The 23,905-nt window shown below is 49.5% G+C and overlaps 1 protein-coding gene across 4 annotated transcripts in view; it reads left to right on the forward strand.

The window, feature by feature from the left end:
- Nucleotides 1–23,905, forward strand: part of LOC119383629 (CD151 antigen) — a 172,652-nt gene that overhangs the window by 136,670 nt on the left and 12,077 nt on the right. For 2 of the 4 annotated variants that reach the window (XM_049412600.1, XM_037651893.2), the window contains one exon: nucleotides 22,244–22,314. In XM_049412600.1, the coding sequence (XP_049268557.1) occupies nucleotides 22,244–22,314 (71 nt within the window). Of the gene's footprint in view, nucleotides 1–15,107; nucleotides 15,280–18,405; nucleotides 18,471–22,243; nucleotides 22,315–23,905 lie in introns of those variants that run through there. The other 2 variants (XM_037651890.2, XM_037651891.2) reach the window with 2 other exon arrangements.

Below are 23,905 nucleotides of genomic sequence, written 5' to 3' on the forward strand. Positions count from 1 at the left end.
ATGCAGATACAACAATTAAGCACCACTTAAATTGGTCAGAGGTACGGTGTAATTCGTTACTTGTTTGTGAAGTATACGCAATCATCTTCTTTGCCGTGTTCTTGTTCTCACGACATCCCTCAGCTTTCTGCAAACCATTGCTGTCGCTGTAGCGAGGAGCAGAATACACAGCTCCATCTGGGGCTCCGGGAACAACGCAGGCATTTTGTGACGTAAGAAGCACGCAGATGCGCTACTCCACTCATAGGCTGGCAACCGACTGATGTCTACAGCAAACGCAGGAAGTGAATCGCACGCACGCAGGAAAAACTTGTGCGCTGATGTGCGAGGACAGATGTACAGCTCCCGTGTTTTGGCAGCGTTTCGTCCGCAGCGCTAGGAACGCCGGCAGCCCAGCTGACATATATTTAATGCAGCCCATTAGTGGGCGAATTGCTTGTCGCATCTTTGTCACCGTGCCATGTCGGCCAATAACTCATTCCTTTCCGCTTGGGGGACTGGCTATCCAACGGCCGTTCCTTGCTAGCCGCAAGGCTCGCTTTATTACTTAAAGAGATAATCTATAGTTACGAAACAAAGAGAAGGTGACCATGTATGTACACGCGGGCTACCAGCGGAAGGTTTCCATGGCAACAAACGCGCCACAATAAGTTCAAGAACAACCGTACCAGGGGCGACTGACCGTCGTTACAGATGAAAAGAAACATTCCAGACGAGGAATGTCTTTAAACCGGTTAGTTGCAAATATGCAAGTTATAGTCGGGAGCCAACGTACCTTAAGCTCGGCTTCTGGCAGCAGATAACGCAATCCATTTTTTTTTCTTACGTTCCCATTTTGTAATGTTGGAGAGTAGGGGCCACGCCGATAGGCGTATATAAATATACATATACATAAACTTGCGCTGGCGGAATGCTGACCGCGCGTGTAGAGCCGCGTTGCTTCCCTATGTTCTGTTCGCAGGCAACGCACGCTTTCCTACACAACGTGGCAAATATAGTAATAAAGAAAAAGAAAGAGACTGGCTCCGGGCCAGCCGGACAAAACGACTGCCGTTGCGCAACAGAATGAAAAAAAAAAAAAAAAAACGAGCGACGTCGCGAAAGTGTATGCACTTCCTCCCATCTCTGCGCCAAGTGTCGGTGTCCATCGCGTTTTAAAAGCCGTGCAAAAAAGAACTACTGCGCTTCGAGATTACAGCACACGGTCTATCACTTTAACCCGCGATGGTCCTTAACGAGGCGTACGCCAGAGGTCGTTGCCGTTCTACCTCTTTCACCCCCCCCCCTTTCTTTTTGTCGTGTTCTTCCTCTGATTGTTTTTCTTCTTCTTCTGTTTCTAAAGCGATTGTTGTTGATTTGCACCTTGAAAAACGACCACAACAGCCGTGAACGTTCACCCACTCCCTCTCATCACTGACTTCAGAAGACATTAGGGGTACTACTGAGGCTGTTATGCGTCACTCGCCTCTGTTTGCCACTGAGTGTCGCCTATTATTGCGCGCTTTTCGTTTTTTTTTCAAGTGTTGTCCTTTTTTTCTCATCCGCTGGCTTCGGGTAGCTTCACGATGACGTGTCGACGATGGAGAGCGTGGTGCAGAGGACGGCACGCGAACGCAACCTGGAACGTTTTTTCTTATTATTTTTTTGTACTGCTGCCACCGCTGCTGTCGACCGACCTTTGGCGGCCTGCCAAATGATCCGGAGGTCGTTAGTCAGGGAAACAATGCTCTCTCGCTCCTTTCGCTTACGGCGGAACTTGGCTGTTTCCTCTGTGTTTTGTTTTGTTTTTGGTTTCCCTGTGAGAAAAAGAGAGCCGGGCGTTCCACCTTAGGCGCTCTTCCTATAAGCGCGGGAAAACCTCAGTTATGAGGTCGCCACCAACGCCCGTGGCTTTTGACACCCACGGGTTCAACCTTGCGTACTCTTTCGTCCAAGCGCTCCTCAAACCAATTGAAGACCGGTCTAGGTATGGAGCGGTTTTCACGTATAGAATGTATCTTTATGTTCTCGTTAGCTAATGGGACGCTCGTAGCTTATAGCTGGCATTTATTACGGAACCAAGCGATTAAGTGATGAAAGGAGGTACCCGCCCACAGGCAGTTCAAATTCGAGCCAAATCAGTCGGTGCACCGCGATCACTGACAGTTTACCTGCTGTGCTTCCCCGATATGTCTGCGCAGACATGTGCAGATATCTCGCAAGAGATATTTGCAGGTTCAGAAATTGCAGTGCATGCCTGGTACGAAAAGTACAGCCTTCACAGGCTGAGGCTTTCAATGAATGGTTCAAATTCAAGTTCAAACTCTTTATTTTACCAAATAAATTTGGAACGGTTTTCAGGGCTAAAACCATTGACGTTTGTCTTCGCAGGTGTCGTGATCTATGCTCATTGACGAAACGACACGTCTTCGTAAATTATTGTTGCAAAATTCTTACAGAAATTTTTACTCCTTACAGCACCGAAGCAATGTCCCTTAAATCTCATTTTTCAAACTACCGTTTGACGAGTCGTTTGCTATTCTCGCATCGTGTCGCGTGTTTTCCGTCCATATATACACAGCGTCGAGGGCAATGTCTCTCATTTTCCGCACCTTGCATCTCGCGTGCGCGGCGCGTATAACTACGTATCACTGTTGAGGCGCGTGCCGGTGCGCTGACGCGCACTCGCGCGAACTACCGTTCTCCTAAGCGCTCCCAGGGTCGCGATGGCCAGTGAACAGAAAACGGCTTTGCCGCGCCGCTCCGGTCAGCTGCACCGCATCCTTCGGTGTGAGCGCACACGCATGGGCGGACACGCATTGACTCCTCCTTGCACCCACAGCCTTCCGCCACGACACCGCATCATACGAATCTCCCTCAACTGGGAAGATGGCTTCACGCACACTTAGGCCTCCGTCTAGTCAGTTGCGTGCATTGAGGCGAAGGCCGAGGCAACCTTACGATTGGTAGAAAGTCGAAGCTTCAGGATTGCGATGCCCAGTATAGGATAAACACAGAAGCTTCACAGCTGTGGAGGAGACGCATCGTTGTACGCATATGTATAGCTATATTAGTATTCTAGTGGGACTGATATCGTCAGGTTTTGTTACCCTTGTTGGCGCACAAAGGTCTTTGTTGTTTTCGTTGTAGTATGCGTGTAAACGTGCTTTAGAAACCGCACGGCATTGGCACGCAGGAGGATTTTAATGCGTGTAATCAAGCCGCATTAAAACACTTTTCGAGCAGAGGCAGCGCGCGGGTATGCGCATCACGAGCAATCTCTTATACGCCTTATGTAATTAACAACGACGCTCACTGGCTCCAATCTCCAAATCGCCAATGCTTCTCCCATTTGCGGTACGTATGTACGACACGCTGCCACCGTTTTTACGGGGTTTATATAGTGCACTGAACAAACGCCCCATATCGCGTCGTCTCTTTTCCCCCATAAGGCAACCTTGGCGGTGTGTTTCAAACGATGGCCACGACGATATATCGCTCCCCTGGTGTCAAAGGAAGCATCTCCGGCTGCCTTGAAGCGGCAGTGCAGCGGCGCCGAAGCGCGCGGCTATACGACTTGCCGGCCGCAGTGCACGTGGTGGCACGCAAGCATATCGTCCTCGCGTTAATACGCGGCCAGTTCCGGACGGCTTGGCAGCTGGGTGAAGGAGCCGCCGCCGCCGCGCGAACTGCGGACCCTCGCGCTATGGGCCTGCGGCGGAAATGGCCGCGCAAGGCCGGAGCCTTTGCGCGTGCAAGGCCGTCGACCGCCGGACTCTCAACTCCTCTTTAGGTCTCTTTAACTTTCCTTTTTTATATTGTTCTTGCTTTCCTTTTCTTCTGCCTCAGGGCGCGGAGTGACTGTAGGTAGGCGCTTAGCGCACGTATATGAAACAGCTCCTTCTAGCTCACGGCGACAGTTGCTGCACCTAGCAGTCGGGAGAAAAAGCAAAGCAAAGAAAAAATGAGCATTGCCGAATCGAGCGGCGGGGGGCTATTAAAAGAACCGAACACCAAATTGAGCCTCCCTGTCTATGGCACACTCTCTTTCTCTTTCTATGTATGTGTGGTTCTCGAAGGTCGACCGCCAACTATAGACTGTCGCCGCCGGTTACGTGATCTGTCACGTCACTAAAGCGTTCGGTGCTTAGTCCACGGTTACGAAATGACAAAGGAAAGCGGTCCGCAGTATGGGCATAGTTTGGGCGTTCACCGAATTGTCCAGCAGTTCACGATTTGTCTCTCTTTTTATTCATCAATCTAACTGTAACAATGGTATGCGACGGGACTGTAAGTTCTGTACAACGCTATCAGGCTCTCGCGCTTGGTAAAGTTTGGTATACTCACATATTCAAACGACACGCTCGATTAGACAGAGAGAGAGAGAGAGAGAGAGAGAAAGAAGAAGAAGGAGGAGGAAGGAAGGTGTTGTAACTATCTTGTCTCTGGGCCGCAAGGGATGGCGAGCTCAGCGCAATCGCATATACCTTCAAGAAAAAATGTCTTTATTTCCATCAGCGCTCAATCATTGTGGGAATGTTAGTTAGAGCATGTAAGAATAATATAGTCTGATAGCCGTGTTCCTGTAGTTCGATCAGGTATGCAAAACGTTGCTGCGCCGGTGTGCGCTTTCGAAACGACCGATTTCGCACCTGAAGTCGACTCCCCGCCCCACCTCCTCCACACCCACCTCGTACCCAAGAGAGAGCGAAATGCAAAAGGCGACAGCTCTGTTCACGTTTTCCTATCTCGCCGCAACGCGCAACCCCGCTTGTACACACTTTTGGGAGATAGTGTTGAGATTGGAGACCAGTTACAGCCCGCGCCCCTCGACACTCGCAATCGCCGAATTTGAATTCGCGAACTGTATCTATTTCTCGTTCTTTCGGTGACAGCTTACCGGGCCTGTATAAGAGCGGCCCTCGCCAATTAGATATATAACAAAACAAGAAGCCGTGAGGAAACTGTCAACGAGGTGCATTCTGGCATCGAAACACGCAGTGTCCTGCAGCTGCCGGATCGCGCTATGTAGACGTCTGGCACGAAGTGTCGGCGTCCAGCGTTCTGCAACTTCGTCTGGTTGCGGTGTTACACAGCCGGTGAACGATTTGCATAACGTGGCCTGATTGCTGCCAGGCCATTGGCGACTGCGTGAGTTCTCCTGCCTCTGGCGCTGCGTTTCTTTTTTATCCCTGCGCGGCCTTGGATGCATCGCGGACCGTGGTGGACTGTGTCCAACACAATCCGCGTGCAGAGACAGCTTTTAGTTTTTCGCTCTCATACGCGGCTCGCTCTCCATAGCACGTTTCTTTTCCTCCAAGCGGGCGCCATCTTGTCTCACAGCGTGTACGTAATACAGCTCTGTTCCACGCGTACCACAGTGTGCGTGGCTGCTGCAGGACTTCGTATGGGCGTGGCAAGGACTGAGCCCGTTCGCTTTTGTAATCTCCACCCTTTATCCGTTCCTTTGTTTCATTCAACAGCGGGGGACATTCCACTGCTTCGAACATTTTTGACATCGAAACGGTCATCGCTTATGCAGCAGGGACCTAATTATGGCGCCAGAGCGGGCACTGCTTATCAAGAAGGATGATGTTGGGACTGTTCGAGTTGTTACTTTTGTGGAGTCGTGGGAGTTCCTTTGGCCACGCATGCACTGCTAGCGCGCGGTGTTCCAAGCGCACTTCTCACAGATCATCAGTGTCTGGCAACAACGAAGCGAAATATAGCCCCGATAGATGTCAGCATGCAGGCCCTGCTCACGAAATAAGATCGGGCAACGTGGCATCCAACTCCGTCTCTTCAACTGACTTCTTGATTCAAAATTACTCCACGTAGCGCAAGCGAATGCTCTTACGCAACGCTATCAATACAGAAGGAGTACAGGAGGGGTAACCTGTACTTTTGTGTGCCCACAGTTCCAATACACGAGAGCGGAACGCTCGTGTGTGTGGCAACACTTCATCTTCTTATCGGTGAAATTATCGCTGGTGCGCACATAAATGGCGGTGTTATTTCCGGGCATCTTTACAAGCCAAGTGTCATGGGTAGGTTATCTACACTATCAGATAATAACGTCTTCCCGCTATTACTCATCCCATTCCTTCTCCATTTCCTCCATGCAAACAGCCGCCCTTGTACACACACACACACACAGCGTAAAAAAAAACCGATAATCTTAAATTACACCGTTATTCCTGGTTGCGTCCGCGCTGGTGCAATGCGTTACCACACGTTTCCTCCTAGCCTCGACAGCTCGTGCGTCGCCGCGATCACGTGCGAGCCCCGGCTAATGTGCGGGTGGACGAACGCGCGACGGGCAGCGGGAGAGCAATTTGCATGGAAATGAGCGGCGCCGTTTTTAGCTTCGCTCCGAGCTACGACTGTCCTCCGCGGCCCGTGTGTCCTTCCTTCCTTTCCCCTCTCTCTCTTCTCACGTCGTGAGCTAATCTGTTCTGTATCTTTCTCTTCTTTGTTTCTTTTTTTTTTTGCTTTTCTCTTGCAAGACTAACACACACACGCGTGCGCGCGCTCTCTTTCTACATCACGCCACCCCGTCGCGCTAATGAGACATGATCATGATATTGCAGCCGTTCGCCTATAAATACAGTTGTGTCAAGCGAAGTAAAGGTATGCGGACCGGAGAAAGACGGCGAAAATAGTGATAATTAGCCCCAGTTGAGCTGTCGAATTGATGGCATGTAATTACTATATATATCTATATCGTTTAGAAGTGAACCTGGCTTTCGTATTCGAAGAGCAGCAGACGGAATCTCAAGGGCATGAATTAAACTACGATACAGAGCGCAATGCCGGAAACGTTGGCGTCGTTCGGCTGTGTCCCTTTGCGGTACGAAATAATAAAAAAAGCATCTTTTTCCCTCATTAATGTTTAATATTGCGAAGCCAGTATAAGATACGTGCGACTTGCAAATGCTAGACGGTATTTCTTAAGCTTTCGATTGGAGCGCGCAGATATATATCTCTCGCGGGACAGAAATACCGCGACTTAGTTATCACTCGACGCAACTTATCTGAGAAATTATGTCATTATGCTCCGTATTACGTTTGACCGCGGCTACCGACTGCTCCTTTCGGTCGTTAGAGACACGAGCCGAACGTACCTGCTGCGAGTGCAACAGCCACTTTCAGTTGCATGAGTCGTCGATCCGGAAATCAGCGAACGTTTTGCATCCACAAACCGTTCTCCTGAATCGTCCTTTAAGACGCTAAATATTTTAACACCTTTTTAGGCGTATAAGCAGCGCTTACCTCGTCTCATTGCCAATACCCTCACCATGAAGAAGTAAGATCGAAACCGTCGTCGAGGACAGATGACGCTTTCTTATTTTAGAGCTAGGCTCTTTGAAGCAAGTGAGCACGACGCAAGAACTGCTCAGCGAGAGCCAACCGCGTTAGCCATGGGCACAAACCAGCACCGTTAAGGGAGTAAAAATGTTTAGAGTTCGTGTATTAACATGTCACGCCTATTGCATAGTGTTTAACTGCATAGGCCGCTCTACGATGTGGATTCTTCAGCCTCGCTAGTTACTTTCACCAAAGAACGAAGTCGTGAGGCACGGACCTCAGCGTCAAAAGCCTATTCTCCATGCCGCTATAGCGGCAAGGTAATGGCACCGATGTTCTTCTTCCGCCGCCTTTCGCCGCAATACAAATCGGCCGGTTTGCGCATTTCGTGATCTTTGAGATAATGACGTGTGAAGCAACCGCTCGTCTTCATTCCTCGGGATGCTGCTGTATAGAATCGGCTCGTACATTTGAATATACGCGCCACGGCAAGATTCGTTTTTTTTTTTCTTACACAATGGGCGACCTGACGTGTGACTAATGTGCCGCCTAGAATTCGAGAAGCACTGGTCGTGCTCCGGCGTGGGTTTCAACCGGACGCGAATTTGCAAAAACTCTTTGAGGGCAAGCGTCAAGGGCAGGGCAATACGGATAATGTCGCTGATGCGGGATACCACTGATAATGGAGGCGCCATCCCTACGCCAGGCGGTGTATCGTATATAGTACACGTGGTGGATATGCGTCGCCATTCATATGCAGAGTAGCCTCCTCCCCCCCCCCCCTCATGCCATGGTCCTCCATACAATACAAAATAAATTCGTTCCCGGTGCGGGGTAGTCTGTTATACGCATCTTATCCGATAAGCCATCTAAACCCATCTTAGCACTAAGCGCACGTAGGATTTGATTGCACGGTCTCAATACTGCAGAGTGTCATGGCCACTATTCCACTACTTGGCGATGCACCCAGAGCATGCAGTGTAGCTTTCATCCAGGAGGCTTACCCGCCATGAAAACGTATGTATAAGTAGCGGTTGCAAGCTATCGCTACTTGCACTTTACATTCGCTTTTAGTTAGGTCATTCACAGAGAGAGACGTTGGCGTTGCAGCGAATGCTATGCAAATGCGCTAACACCACGGGCTGTGCTCGAGTACACGGTGGAAACGAAAGAGCAATAGTTGTTGCAAGTCGTAAAGCAACTCGGCTTTACTATAACCCGTTGCATAAGTACCACGTTAAACTATTTGCATGCGCTAAGGCTTGGTTAAACGACGCGCATAGCCGATGGTCTGTGATTGCCAGGTTTGTCCTAAAACGTACCTAATTTGTACTTTGGCACGTTACGTTGATGCACTAATTGCATCATTAACATTCGCCAAGTAAACGTGTGCATCTGTATCTTGCGGCGTACGCCTTAGCAGTCACGTCTGAAACATATGTCGAGAGTAGCAGCTGCACATTTGAGCGACCCGTCCTAAGCACGGTGAGTCGGCGACAGTCGCTCAAGGCATATGATATCCGGCTTAGCGTCGGCCGTCATCGCGTTCCTTGAACTTCGACTTCGCCAATCGTACAAGCAGAGATGCTAACGAGCGCACGACTCTCCCCGCGTACGTGCACGGGTCGTATTCATCACCTGCTCGTCCCGCGTGCCAGAAAGAGTAAGTCATCATCCGCCCTGCATTCGCAAGAGCCAGTGACGGGAACAAGTGCCAACGCTCTCGCACCTTGCGAGAGCGGGGAGGCCCACGAGGAGTGCCCCCCCCCCTCCCCCCAAGCTGCTCCCGTTCTCCTCCTCAGCATATCTCGGTTGTTAGCAAGCGCTTTCGCTTACTACGCCACCTTCGTACGCCCCCGCGCCTTCGTGAACGGCACTGAAAACAAGGGGTTGCCCCGGCCAATGTTACGAAATCTATAGTGCCGGAGAGAGCTTGCAGTTATCGTACAGATGTATGTATGTCTGAACGTCGTTTAACGAACAAAGAAAGGAAAGTCACGGCGTTCGTCTCACAACTGGGCTTTGTTGTGCGGCCACTTGGCGACGTCACTCCACCCGGAACTGCAAGCCGAATGACGTATGTAACGCGACTTGTTAGACACTGACGCAAGCGGGAGAATCTGTGGCACGCGCGGATCACGAACCTTTAATGAAAGGATGAGCTGTCTAGCTTCGCGGAGGTGATCGCGTAATGGGGTCTCCCCCCGAAGAGAACCTGGCACCTGTTCCCTTTATTCTTTGTTTCGCGTTGTTTCTTGCTTCAATTTGTTTCTTTGTTTCTGGCGGCGAGGCCTACATTGAGTACGTGCTACATGGGGGCAAATGGAGCCGGCGTATAGACTATATGGACTCCGATCGCGTACGAGACAGGTTTTTCTCCTCAAGGTTGATCGTTCCGCAATGGGCGTCGCGCCGAGGGTTGACCGAGCTTCGATCGCCCATTATAGTTTAGCGTGCTCTTTCTCAGGCGGCAGCTGGAGACATCGCTTCTTTCGTTTTCTGTGCCGGACTGCCTCGATGGCGAGAGCGCCGGGAATATATGTTCTTGCTTCTCGGCAAGCCTCAGTGCACGTCTCTCCGGTGGCAAAGCCCAGTGCCGTAGGTGCGAGGAAAAGTGTTACTTGTCATTTTGCCGTAGAGCCCCACGCGAACCACTCTGTTACTGCTCTGAGGTAACGTTTGTAAAGAAGGAAGAAAAAGAAAAAAAAAGTGATTACACGCTGTGAAGTCACATAGTTTTGATTTTGACCTTGCACTGCGGAGGGATGCGCTACAGGTAATCTATTTGCAACGATGAGTCGGACGAAAGGTGAACTCGCGTCTAACTCGATTGCACTTGCAGGCGCAGGCGGATGCACACTGCTACGCAATTTGGGAACCGCACAATTGTATAAGGATGCGTATCGATCACGTCAAGCCTTCCTTTTTTTTTCGGAGTTTTTCACGCTGTAATCATGATACCAGGCCCGTAGCTAGGAATTTTTTTCGGAAGGGGGGGGGGGGCACTTGCTGAAAACCTTGACTTTTGGAGAGAAACACTTATTTTTATTATTTATTTTTGGTAAAAACACCTACTTCACAAAAATTTCGGGGAAGAGGCCGGGCCCCTAGCCCCCTGCATGATACGATTATGAGACACGCTGTACTAAAGGACTCCCGATTAATTTTGATCGCCTGATTTTCTTTTAACATGCGCCTAAATATAAGTACACTGATGTTCTTGCATTTCGCCGTACCAGAAGTGTGGCTGCAGTGGCCGGGAAGCTAGCCCGAGCATTTGTGCTTAGCAGAGAGCTAAACGTTTGCTTCAGCATGAAAGACAAGGGCAATCACTTCGTGGTTTGGGATATACCATATAGCTTGGCTTACGCGAAAGTAGGTACATTGACAAAGCGTGAAATAGCCTGCGACACTTCTAAAGGAAGACACATACTGCTTCGAGCCGCTTATGAGAAATCTTCAGTGCCAAAGGCTGCATTCGCTAGAGAGTGTACTTATCGCATTTGAAAGGAGACAGGTGTGTGCATAGTACAGTTTCTGGAATGCCTGACTCCACCTGTGTGTGCGCAGTACAGCTTGCGGAACGCCTGTTCTAACGAATGTAAACGTTGTGGCACGGAAGACGAGCGGCATGATTCACCTCTCTTCGTCTATGTATTGGGTAACTACAAGAAGTCACGCGTGTCAGGAATATTTCTGAAGAAGAATAGCCTATTTGTGAAGCGTATGTACATACAAATATATGTGACACCATTAAACGGATTGAAAATGAAGCGTGTTAAAGCAGATGTGAGATTAGCTGTTATGTTCAGTGTAAGTGTAGAAATAACACTGAATAAGTAAATTAACTGCCGCATTTGCTAATCTGCCACTGTAGCCATCCACAACCAATACTCATCGGTATTTGTACTTAGCTCACAAGGTCACCGAGTGCCCCTCAAATACACGGCAAACGACGTTGAACGCGTCGCGTAATTCTACAGCGCAGTGTTGCATACACTCCCTGCCCTCTGCAGCTCTCTCTAGAAGCGTAGAAAAAAAAAAAAGGGCTTCGATACGTGAACATCCAGTTCAAGGCATGTATGTGTGCCGTTCCGCGCCGTGTTGTAAACCATCACGCTTCGGCGACGTCGTTCACGACTTGCGCTGTGCTTCGCAAGTGGGCAAAAAGGAAAAAAAAAAAAGAGCAACGACGAAAAACTGCACGAGAAACGAAAGAAAAGTACATTCTCGATCGCTCATTGTTTGTTTCTCGCTTTGGCCGTTGGAAGGCGCTGCTCCGTGCGTTCCGCGACGTGAAGCGCGTGGCCGCTCCGTAGCGGAACAACTGTCAAGAGCAGCGCGGCGCAAAAGGTCAGGAGAGCAGTCGTGCGGCCGAAACGTCGTTACTTCGGTCGCCGGCTCGTTCCATCCCCTCCTCCTCGTTTCATCCTCTCCGTGCGCCCCTCAAGCACCGTCGTCGGTGTCAGCACGCAAGCGGGCGAGTCACGCCGCAGCCGACAGCGCATTGTCCTGTATGGTGCGAGCCTTACGGGATCCCGTTTTAATATATGGCGCGCGCACGAGTAAGACGTCTTCGTTGTTGGGCCTTTCTTTTCGATTTCAGAGGTGCTCGCCAGAGTTGCGAAAGAGCGACGCGTTCCGCTCTGCGTGTATGTGAAACAGTAACAATTGTGTGGCTGCCAGTATTAATGTATGCACGCGTCAGAAGAGGACGCCACTCGCTGTCACGCCCGTGCTGTACGTTGTATTCTTCTTGCGGGTACACGCGCGTGTGCATGGACAGGGCGTTCGTGAGCAAAGCAATAGGCCGCAATCACGCGTGAAAGGTGATTTGAACCCATTGTTCCCTGAATGCAGCGAACACGAAAAACAAACGAACAAAAAGGCGAGCGGAGGTTATGATTGTTTGGGTGATTACGTAATCATCGAGCTTGGCATGACCGTAGTCGTGACGCGTCCATGAGTTCAAGGCAATATTTGGTAGATGTTCGATATAAAAAAAATGGTTACAAGGTGCTAGAGAAGTCAATGTTAACGTTAGGACATGGCCTCCGAAACTCAGTGGTGGACGCTAACGGATATCGGAAGCGCTTCTCATGCCTTGCTTTTTATTTATTATTTTTTTTTTGGCTTGGCTTCCTTCGGTTGTTACGCGGAGAGCAACAAGCGAACTGTTAATGCAAAACCGTTGCAGTGGTGCATCAGAATGGTTCTTCGTCCATTCATGGTTTGTCTTTCACGTCAAATCATGACAGTGCTTACACAACTGGGAGGTCTGCCAGAGGAGGTGTTCGTCTAGTGCGCGAGGTATTCTGTATTTCTAACATACAATGATAATAACGCCTATATTGGTCCGAACCTGAATAGCCTGTAGGTTACACGGTTCAATGACGTATATCGCAAAGGAGGCGTTGAATGCAATTTAAATGCGTTATCCTGTAGCCTTCACCGACGATTAATCACGCGTTTCGGTGAAAGCTAGGGCGCTATGTTCGATTCCTTTCAATTTGCCCGCTCCGTCATCGGCGACCAAATACGAGGAAAGTCTTCCCGAAGCAGGATGCCACACCTACGTTGCTGGTAGATTTTTCCCGGCTTGCACGCAACCACGAAAGAATAACAGATCGATGTAGATAGACTGGCGCATTGATTTTCTTTTACTTGGCAGTTGAAATTTCTCATTCTCATTGCTCAAGCAAGCTAATAAATGCAAGAAAAGCATGGGCATGTCAGATGGCATTACACGCATTTATACTTGCATGTAATTTCTTGTATTGGCACGAGAGGTGCAAGTTTTCGTCCTGGTAATTCAACGCAGCTGCGCCGCGGTCCTACTTGTCATCGACAGCAACGCTTGTCGTATATGACGTATAACTGTCTCAGTTGCGACGACAGGGAACTTCATTGTGGCGAGAAGCGTTCAAGTCTGACAATGTCGTTTCTTGCTAGGTCTCGAGACACCGTTTCAAAACCGCCGAACTTACACGTTCAACATGAAAGTTTACGCTTTGTTTTCTCCTATAATACCAGAGGTACTGCTTCTTAAGATGTCACGAGGCCTTCCATTACAAAGGAGGCGTCCTTTCGCTTTTTTTTTTCACATGAAGGTCACAATCGCAACGCCGCAGGATGAAAATAAAGATTAAAAAAGTGCATTGCCCTAATAATGGCGGGCTCACCTTTAGAGCGGACTATTTGTCCCTGCGAATAAAATGCAAAGTGGCTGAGATAGGCGGCTCGTGATTTATGCATTATCTTTTTTAACCTCGACGGTAGGCCTCAGAAATGACGCGAGAAGATTGTTTTATTCGAACGTCATCTCTCTCGCATATATATATATATATATATATATATATATATATATATATATATATATATATATATATATATATATATATATATATATATATATATATATATATATATATACGGCAAAACGGAACTGTCACTCCGCTTTACTCGCAATCTGAATATGGATTACGTGTTTTCCCTCGTGAATTATAAAGGAGATGCGCTGACCTCCTCACCCCTGCTCTCACTCACTTCAGCGCAACGTAGACTTCGCGTTTATAGAGGCGTCTTGCCAAGATTGCGTGTTTACTCATTGAACGTAGGTGTATGCACGTGCGTATGCAGTCGTGTCAAGCCAGTCGCGTGGTTCTGCCCCGCTAGCGCGCACATACTAAGCGCACGGCACCGAACCGTAGTTGAAGCGCCACCGCGGACCACGTCGTTCACAATTTAGGGGAGAAAGTGAAAGTACACTCGAGACAAAACACCACTTATACCTTCGCTTCAAACTAGCTGGAGAACCATAAACTCTGAAAGGGTGCAAGTGTGCACACACAGCGCTTTGGCAGTTGCCCTCCAAAAGGCAAGGTCGGCGGAAGTGGAAACAGCCGAACCCTGCTGCTGCTGCACAGGCGGCAACAGTCGGGCTAGCTTTACGTACAACCGTTTTTGGTTTGGGGGTCGTCGTCGCCGTCGTCACTCCTTCTTCAAGCGGCGGGCTGTTCAAGAAAACGACGGCATGTGTGTGTGCGCGCTAGGTGTTGCAAAAATAAAAAAAAGAGGCACGGCTTCGCGCCCGCCTCGTGAACGAAACGACGAGGGCCGTACGGCACGAGGCAGGCAGTACAACAGCCTCCAAGGGTGCCGCCACGCAAATGTTTTACGTTTTGTTTCTTTCGGTTCGTTTCGTTTTTTGTTTTTTTCCGCGTCAGGGACGCAAAACGCCAACGCTAGAAGAAGAAGCCCTGCCGCGCGCGTATACCATAGCAGTGGTGCTGCTTCGCGCGTGAGGCCGCGTTAGACGCAGCTGAGACTCGCACCGTCCCCTTCCCGCGCCGCCCAGCCAGCCGGCCAGCCCCCCTGCGTACCACTCCGAACCACCGTGCCGCCGCCGTTGCCATCGGAGCTCAAGGCATCAGCGTCGCACGCGCGGCACCGCCATCCGGGAGCGTTGTCTTCACAGTCTCACCCTAGGCGGTGGTTTCGCTTCGATCAGACACACCGGTCGACTGGTTTTTTCCCGCCCAACTCGTCATATTCTATAAACTGGACATCGTTGTTTTGTCTCGGGATCTTCGACAGCGAGGTCGTCGTGTCTCTCGTCTGGCCACGCACGCACGCGTTGACCACGAACTAGAGGGAAGTATTATCCTTCGTCCCGGAGCAGAAAAATACCTACGCTCCTCCCACTCTTTGCCACGAGTCGAGAACACTCCGAAGAAGACGTTGCAACACCCGGACTGGCGCCGCGCGCGTCGCGAAGTGTTTTCTTCGTACGTCGCGGATTCACGGACGCATAGACGTCAACGGGAGGCTCCCAGACGCCACGCGCTTCATTCTACGTTCCGTGCGGGCACTGCGAGCGCGTCTTAAGAAGAGCCAAGCTCCTCGGATACGTTGCCACTGCGTCAACGTCGGCTCGCCGATTCTTCCGAGACGTTTGCCCCTCGCCGATGGACGAGCACAGACGTCGCAAGGGTAGGCCTCGTGTTTCGAGTAACTTCAATTCCTCGTTACCATTACCTTGAGTCACGCGTGATTAACCGTTTCCAATGACTGTGACGCGGTGTGTCCTATATGGATTGAACGTCTATCCACGCAGGTGTCTATCCGGCTTGAGCGTATAAGCTAACTCTCAAAACTCCGTTGATTCAACCTCCGCAGTGGTTCTTCTCGAATCGCGAGGCGTGGATCTTAGTCTTGGCAATCTTGTGCGCCGGACGCAATCCGTTTCGAATCGTAATGTTGGGTGACACGTTCTCCTGGCTTATCTGATTGATTGTCAGAAGGCATCTAGCAAAGAAATCTCCTGCGTGGCTTACGCCTCCCCAGGAATAACTGAGAAGACAATTTAAAGTGCTCCTCGAGAACACGGCGCGTGCCAATCGGCGACAGCCACGTCATCAGATTCCGGAAGCGAGATATGAATCTCGCGCCGGCATCGAAAAGCAATTTGGCACGGCGCGCACAATGAGGCGATTCTTTACGTGCCGGATACTTAACAGCGATTGGTCAATAATTGACATACCTGAAAGTTCGCACTGGCGTGATTATACGTGTACGTAGGGAAGAGCTTCAATTGCTTTTGGAGCATAGCCCGTAATTCGAAGACATGCAGGCAGGAGCGGAGCTCGGCGATGGAGATATCAAAGGTAGGCGTGTACTCGCGCGTTGTCTATACACGCGGAAATGCTTTCCTCGTCCAGGGGGCGGCACGTGTCAGCGCTGATGGCGGTGTGCCACGTCGGTGGCACGTGATCAGAGCTTCCTTCGCGAGTTTACGGTCTCGGGTGGGCGTCCCTTTCCTTACGCGCGCGGCGAGTGTCGAGAGAGAGTGATTAGCACATTGCGCGTACTCGACCTATACGGGATTCCCCCGTACGCTCTTCGCGCTCGCGGAATGTTTCATGCGTTGAACGCTATCGGATGCCGGATGTCGAAGGTCACCCTCGGAGGAACGTGGGCGTAGTACGTGGGTCAAAGAAAAAAGCGACCGTCATCGGAATTCATCAGTTCGTGGTTGACCTTATGCAATGTGTACAAGAGAAGCGGATAGTTTCGTCGCGTGTATGTTGTACGTGACTATTCAAATGAATAGCCTCCTAATTGCCTCGCGGGTGTTGGCGGAAGCTTCATGAAAGAGTTACGTCGAAACGACTCAGCTTTGGTGCCGTCGTTAATGAACTGAGTTTGCAATTCATCATGGCGTTAAACACATGCGACATCGATGTGTGTGAGAGGCGGAGAATAATTGACTTGTGACATATTTACAGACCATCCCCGTGCATCAACCTGAGAGTCGCTTTCTACTGCGAACATTGCGTGAAAGGCAAGAGTGCAGATGAACAATTGAAGTGACGAGGGACACCTTTCACTGCTGCCGATGACGATGCGTTAAGGCATGTCCTTTAGAACAGACTATTCGAACTTTGAGATGCCCACCGCGGCACCAGAAAGCCCGCTGTCGATTGAGTATCTCGTCCTCAGTGCGAATAATTTTTGCTGCGGAAGCGTTACGACTTTCCGAATAGATCATTAACTAATTGGAAATGCAGCGACATAGATCCCAGGAGAGTTTATTCTCTCGCGTGTCTTACGATGCACCGACCACCAGAGGACGTTCCGCTGAAGGAAATGCGACGCGAAGCGGCTCGGGTGAACGCTCTCTGGAGGACACCGCAGCCTCGCTCTAAACTGATAACTAAAGCGCCGCATACGAGATACAGAGAGTACTATGTTCTATACTACTAACCATTACAAACGCTTATGCACTCACGCCGCGCCTGCGTTGCAGTCGCATTTCCATCGCTCGATCTCTTCTTCGTAAAGAGGAACGTTCCCAGACGCTTTCCAATTCCCCTTCCATTGAGGTCGCCAGATTCAAACTTTTAGAGAAAACGAAGGTAATTGTTGCAGCAATCCAAACACCGTATCTCCATCTCCTTGCGCATTTTGCTGCTCGGCGTTCTCGTAGAGCGGCTTCCTATCGCAGCCGAAGGCCACCGCCACGTGAGAGAAGATATGCTGCGCACTATAACACAAACCCCTCTCAGTGCTCTCTGGGAAAGCGCGGGCAACGCTTTTAATGCAGCCACCGAGCGACGCTTTATAGATTTTGTACCAGGCTGAGCGCCGCACGGATATTCGTGCTACTATACAATGTCGAGCACTCTACAAGACCGCTTTCGCAAGCCGTTAAACGCGCGCACCTTCGAGAACGCGCTACACATTCAGATATATCGCGTGCGTCGCGTCACGAAGCGATACTGCATCGGCAAACCCGCGCGTCTAAAAGCCATTTTATGAGGCTGAAGACGGAAAGAGGACGTTTTTGCTGTGGAACGGGGATGTCGGTAAAACTTAAGTGCGGTTCTTTTGCAAAGCCGTTTCGTTCGTCTTCGGGCAGCCCCCATTTTTCTACTACCCTTGTTTCCGTGCTTCGTTTCATTTCTTCCTATTTGTAAGCTTTATTTGTTTTGCGGTGGAGGTCATGCTCCAGCCAGATGGAGTCGCACCCTCATCGAGCGCCAGTGTGCCCCCGATCGCTTAGCACGCGATTGGGTGGGTGTTGCTCTCGCTTGTACCGGTCGATCAACGGTGCAGGCCGCGGCGACTGCGATAAGCGTGCTGGTGGTTACGGGGTCAATGGAGGCGGGGTCTACCTCGAGATTCGGCGTGTTAGTGCGTTTGCGCCGTGGTCTTTCTCTCAACGTTCCCCCTTTTTTTTCTTCTTTATTGGCTTCCTCCTTCCAACCCTCGCTCGGCTGGCTGTCGGGGTTCGGGCCCTGGGTCTTCGCCTCCCATCGTGACCCCTCACGACTCCTGCCGCCGACGGCGCGAGGGTCTCGCGTCGCATCGGCGTGTTGCACTGCGTCGCCGTCGTCGCTCCTTCGGCGCTTTGTTCGTCCGATGTCCGGGGCGAGGCGCGCGGGTGTGGTGCCCGAGCCCCGAGCCAGTACCGTGGGCGACTCGACAGCTGGTCGGTCGCGCGTCGATTCGACCGCGCTCAGTAGGGGTTCGCGCTCCGGCACCACGAGGTGTGTGCGCGTTGACTGGTCGCCGCAGTCGCTCCTCTAAGTGCCGCCACACCGCTTCGGCTGGCGGAGGAAGTCGCGTCGATTTGGGCTGCTCCGCCCGCCTCCTCCTCGATGCTATGGTCGAGAATGTGGGTGAGTGGAGATGTGCGCACTTCGCTGTCAGATACTTGGTGTTGCCTGTTATCCCTGTAGGAATTACGTTGTATACGCTGATTTATATATGTGCCACGCGGTTGTTTCGTTATAGAGATGATGTACGCTGAGTGAATCTGCTTGGCAACTACAAGAATGTCATCATCATGTAACTGCGTCACATTGGTGTCTGTAGCGATGATATACGCTGAGTAAATCTGCTTGATGACTATGCGCATGTCATTAGCACGCAACTGCGTTACATTGATGTGCTTGTGTCTTCTCCTTTGGCGTGTCTGGTTGTTTCGTTAATAGGAAGCGTCTGTAAAGCGTCAGACAAGTAATGCAAAGCTGACAGTTAAATTTCTTAGAGGAAACAGGGAAGATGCCGATGATTAGGACAGATAGGTGATCGTTTGTTGCACACGCAGGCGCGGCCAGTGACGCACATAAGTCGTGCTCGCTCGATCGGACTCGCTGTACGCGCGAATTATCTCTCTATTCTCGGAGGATTGATTCAGAAGATTAGCTCATTGACTAGCGCTTGTTGGGCGGGCGGAAATTCTCACGTTACTAGAGGCGTCTGCAATTGCGTTCTTTTTTTTTTTTTGCGACATCGTCGTGTATGGCGCTTATCCACAAGGCTGTCACGTTGGATCATTTGTCTTCGCGTTTATGGCGGACTTGTTCCTTACAACTTGCTTAGCTGTGTGACATAGGCGACCTCCGCGGCACCTTTAAGGGTAGGGGCGTAAGTGTAATTACGGCTTTCGCTATATGTTCATTTCGCCATGAGGGGGGGGGGGGGTGGAGCTGGAGAACAACACTCGTGAGCGAAGTTTCGCGTGCTACGGAGTTATTCGGGTGGCGACTTGAGAGACCGGTAATTTGACCACTGACGGACGTGAGTGTGTATACAGTACAACGCAGCTTCTTCTTTTCGCCGTACTTGGTGCGTTATTAGTCATTTTCGGCTGTAAGTGACGTGGGATGGAGTGCAACGCGCAGAAGCTATGAAGCAAGCGCGTTTCAGAAGATTGCTGCATCCTGTTCTTGTTAAATCGGACACGTGTCCGTTTAGGTACCTCTCTACGGCCTTCAACCAGCAGTTGTGAATGTTCCTCTCATGAAAAACGCCTAAATATAGCGCAACGCATGTTCTAAAACGCACCATTGTTATCAGTGCTTCACTTTCTCTCATGGCATAGCATTGAGTACTAACGACATAATCAACGTTTCCTGCAAACAAATAACTCGAACGACATGTCTCTTGTAAGTTAAGACGTATTTTCACGCGGTGGCTAAATGAATTTTTTGTATACATATTTCTTTTTCGATGCCCAGTAGAAACAATCGGTGGGTTTTTATACGAAAAAAATACTACTAATACTAGCAAGCATCTTCTCAAATTAAGCTTACCGGGTGACATGCTATGCTGCCTTTGTCTGTTAAATTGCTGGCAAGGACATAGCTACTCCAAATTTTCAGATAAGCAACGTGGAGTCTCAAGAAAGAGAGATGGGGGAGGAAGGGCAGAAATCAGTAAAAAAATGATGTAGTTCCAATAAACGTGTCTAAAAATTAAAAAAAAAAAAGTTAACACTGAAGGAATGGAGGATGTCACATCCCTCTGCGTGCAGACATCAGCCTACTTTCTGTTGTTTTCGAGTGTGGGACTTTCGATGGCTTCTTCCGGGTTCAAGGCATCGCAGCGCGGTTTGCGTGCTGAAAAAAAAAAGAAAAAAAAGAAACATTAGAGCCGCATTTGTGAACATTTATATTTTAGCAAAATAATTCCTGTTTAGGCATTTTTCTTGCTAAATTTCATTTATTTAGCTTCAGTACTGTATATGTCTGATGAGCGTAAGGAAAAGAAATTGTAAATTAGGCTTTGCCACGCTACTCGGCAGCATTGAAGAAAGCCAACCTCTCAATGTTGAATGTCGGTTCGTTTGGGCCTTACATTACTGAACAGAATAATCAGAAGACCTCACATACGAAAAAAAAATCAGGTTTTCGCTCCCAGTGCTAGGCGTACGAACTCCCTCATAATGAGGGACAAATACAGGTATCTTCTACACATCACGTCCGTCACCCGATAAACCGTATGTAGCCATTGTGAATTCCGCAAGTCTTACTGATCATTTAAAAATGACATTCGTGTGTTTCACGCATAAAGGTGATTGTATAGAATGTTCACGTTAACTTTAACGCTTGTGCATAGTGACCGCTCTTTGGTTCTGTTTATTCTGGTAGCATTGATCTGATTGTGTTTATGTTGATTTAGCGTGCTGTTTGTTCGTGCGATATGCGTTTGTATTTATGGGCACATTCGGAGTCCAAACTCCTCAGCCACGTGAACTATATGCCGGGATAGCCGGCAAATAGTGTAGCCTACCACTCCACCATTAAACAACGAACGATTGATGACGAGTGACAAAGAAGGGTTATCTCATATTCCATTCATCACGTACGTCGTCGTCCAATAAACCGAACGCAGCTATCCCGTATCCCGCTGGGTCGAGACACTTCCGCGGAATCTACGTGTCGACGAGCCTCGCGCTAATCTCGGTACGGGGGTGGTCCATAATTCACCGAAATCGATCTTTTGTCTCGCGCCGCAGCAGGAGGTCTTGGCTCTTGCAGCATGCAGCAGCGGACAATCCTTGAACGAAAGACCTTGTCGCGAGTCCGGCGACGCGACGCGTACATTCCAGAGATGGGCGCATTTCCTATTCTAGGAGGGAGGACGCAGGGAAGAGGGTGGCTGTATGATGGTGGTCGAGGTAGGGGGGGGGGGGTGGATGGAAGCGAGCCGGCATCAATCTTTGTGACTTTCGGAGGTCCCCACACATTCTGATTGTTCATTCCTCGTACAGGAAAGAGCCACGCCCATCTGCCTGCCACGACGAGCCCCAGCTGCGGCTAAAAATACCGCGCGGTCCATCGCATTACGATATCGGCCTGATTACGTCTCCCGTACGCGCGTGTTTGGCTTCGCCTTTAATATGTCACGCTGTTTGCGTCACCGTCCATCTCGCTGGAACAGTGACAGTGACGTCGTCCTTTGTATACGTTGCGACATGTGCATCGTTTTGACGCTTTTTATAGATACAGTCTCTCTTTTCTCCCTCTCTCTTTTTCGTTTAATGCTCGCCTCTCCTTATTCTTACCCATTTCGCCGAGAAATGAGGCTGATCGGAGAACCGAATTGAAATACGCGGTGTTCTAATAACCGGATTGAGGAAAATATCTACGGAAGTTGGTTTTGTGCTTCGTGAAAGAATGTGAAAAGTACGTCTTGTTAGCTGTCTTCAACCCCCATTCCGCTACGCAATACGGCGATGACAGATTTCTGACAAAAAAAAAAAAAGAAATAAAAGGCCGGTATCGAAGGGAAGGCCACCTAACGGAACGTCTCGCAAAGTCGCCAAGCTACCGCATTTACTTACACATTACCAGAAGCCCTTACCACTAACCAAGTGTGTCTAGTGTTGACAAAAAAGATTGCTAGATATGGCTAAGTGATTGTTGCCTATAGGCTGCTGTGGCATCGGTGTTGTCTTCATTAAATATCATACCAATGATTGAGTTGTGTGCCGATTTTCGCATTGTGCTTCTATAAGCAGCTTTGCTAGTTGCCGTCATGCGTCTGTAGTCTTGCAGCTGGGAGTAGTGTTACATCTGTAATTAGGTTTCTGTAGAGTCTGAAGGTAGTGGTGGCTTCCTGTTTGACTAACAAGGATATCGTTCTTTTCTGTCTCGTCTTGCAGATACCAGAATGTTGGAGGGGTGCGGGAAAGTAGTCAAGTATGCACTCTTTGTGGCCAACTTTATCATCATGGTGAGTACTGCATCTCTGAGCATCGCGTCCTTAAGCTTTCTCATTAGCACTGATGAGTCTTGTCGCCGCGTTTTCAACAGCGTTTCAATGCCTATGATGCGAAGCACACCTTGTTTGGCGGTTTTCCATTGCAAAGAAAAATTAGGACACCTGCATGAAACTGCAAGAGGAAGCGGACTAAATGAAGTTCTGAGGCTATCGCTGCTAAATTATCGTGTGAGATGTTAATATGCACGCCAGATGGTCAGATTTATTGCAAAACTTTTAACGAGGTGTTTGCTCATGGTATATAGTTAATGATCGCTGTTCTGCGCGATAAAACTTTTTATAGCCGTAAATGTAAGTGTGGCACACATGGGACAATGAAACACTCCTAAGGAAGTAAACTTTTTAGAGTGCGAGAGACTAGCACAGGAAAGTGACGTTTCTGGGGCGCTCCACAGATTCGAAAGTTGTTCAGGGACACTAGGGATACGTGGCCGACGGAAAAAGTCTGGCCTACGCTATGGAAACGGCTTCTAAGCGTTAAATGGTTCCCGTATACGAAAGCGCCAACGAGACTGGCCGTATTTTGCCCCTGTAAGGGCGTCTTCGGTGCGCAGCCTTTCTGCATGCCTCGAACCGGAAGGACGACCCGCGAATGCGTCTCGAGGCCTTGACTAAAAAACTACCTAAACGCTAGAATAAACGTAAAGATAAAAGAAAAGTGAAAACTGGCCGGCTGCGTTTTCTCCCTCTTCGTTCAGCCAGCTTCAACTTCGCATGATCTATTCGGGAGAGAGAGAGAGAGAGATCGGCGATATGTGGCGGATTCCGTTTCGCCCCAAGGGTAAATGGGCACACGCTCGGCATTTTATTCGGCACCCTCCCACGTAATAGAGTGGCCCGACGAGAGATTCTTGTTGCTTGCTCTCTTCGTCTTGTTATTCTTCTTCTTTTTTTTTTGTTATACGACTACCAAACGTTTTTTTTTTTTTCAACTTGTTTTCGTTGCGTCCCTCTGACTATCGCGCTTTTTTATGTTTCCTTAGTTAAAAAGAAACAACCCTTCTATCTATCTTTATTTTTGTTTTTACGCTTTCACTGCTTGTCCGCCAACTCTCTCCTGCAAGAAAGGGCTAACACCTCCCCTCCCCCCCCCCCCCCCCTACACCACTACCTTATACCTGTATTACTAAGCTTCCAGCAATTACTATTCTTGTGAGACAGCTCGCGAAGCGATGGCTCGGCGCCCCCCCCCCCCCCCCCCCATTGCGTCACTCTTGGTCGTCGCTGTTCAGATATCTTTTCCTTTCTTTTCTTTCATCTCTTCTTATTGCAAAAGGAGGAACGACCTTTCTTTTATCGCCGTAGGAGCGACGAGGCCACGTGTGCCAGGTACGAACTAAAAAAAAAAAAATCGCCACGGAAAGTCGAAAAGCGACACATGTGTAAAAAAGTGTTGTCGGAAAAAACAACGAAGAAAAAACTGAAGAAAAGCAAAGAAGCCTAATCGAAAGGAAATACGCATGCTTCGATGTTTTGGTGGGATATCTGCGTCATTTGTGTGTGTGTGTGTGTGCGGATTAACTTTTAAGCCGACTGACCTTCG

The sequence above is a fragment of the Rhipicephalus sanguineus genome, chromosome 2, assembly GCF_013339695.2.
Source record: "Rhipicephalus sanguineus isolate Rsan-2018 chromosome 2, BIME_Rsan_1.4, whole genome shotgun sequence".
NCBI lineage: Eukaryota > Metazoa > Arthropoda > Arachnida > Ixodida > Ixodidae > Rhipicephalus > Rhipicephalus sanguineus.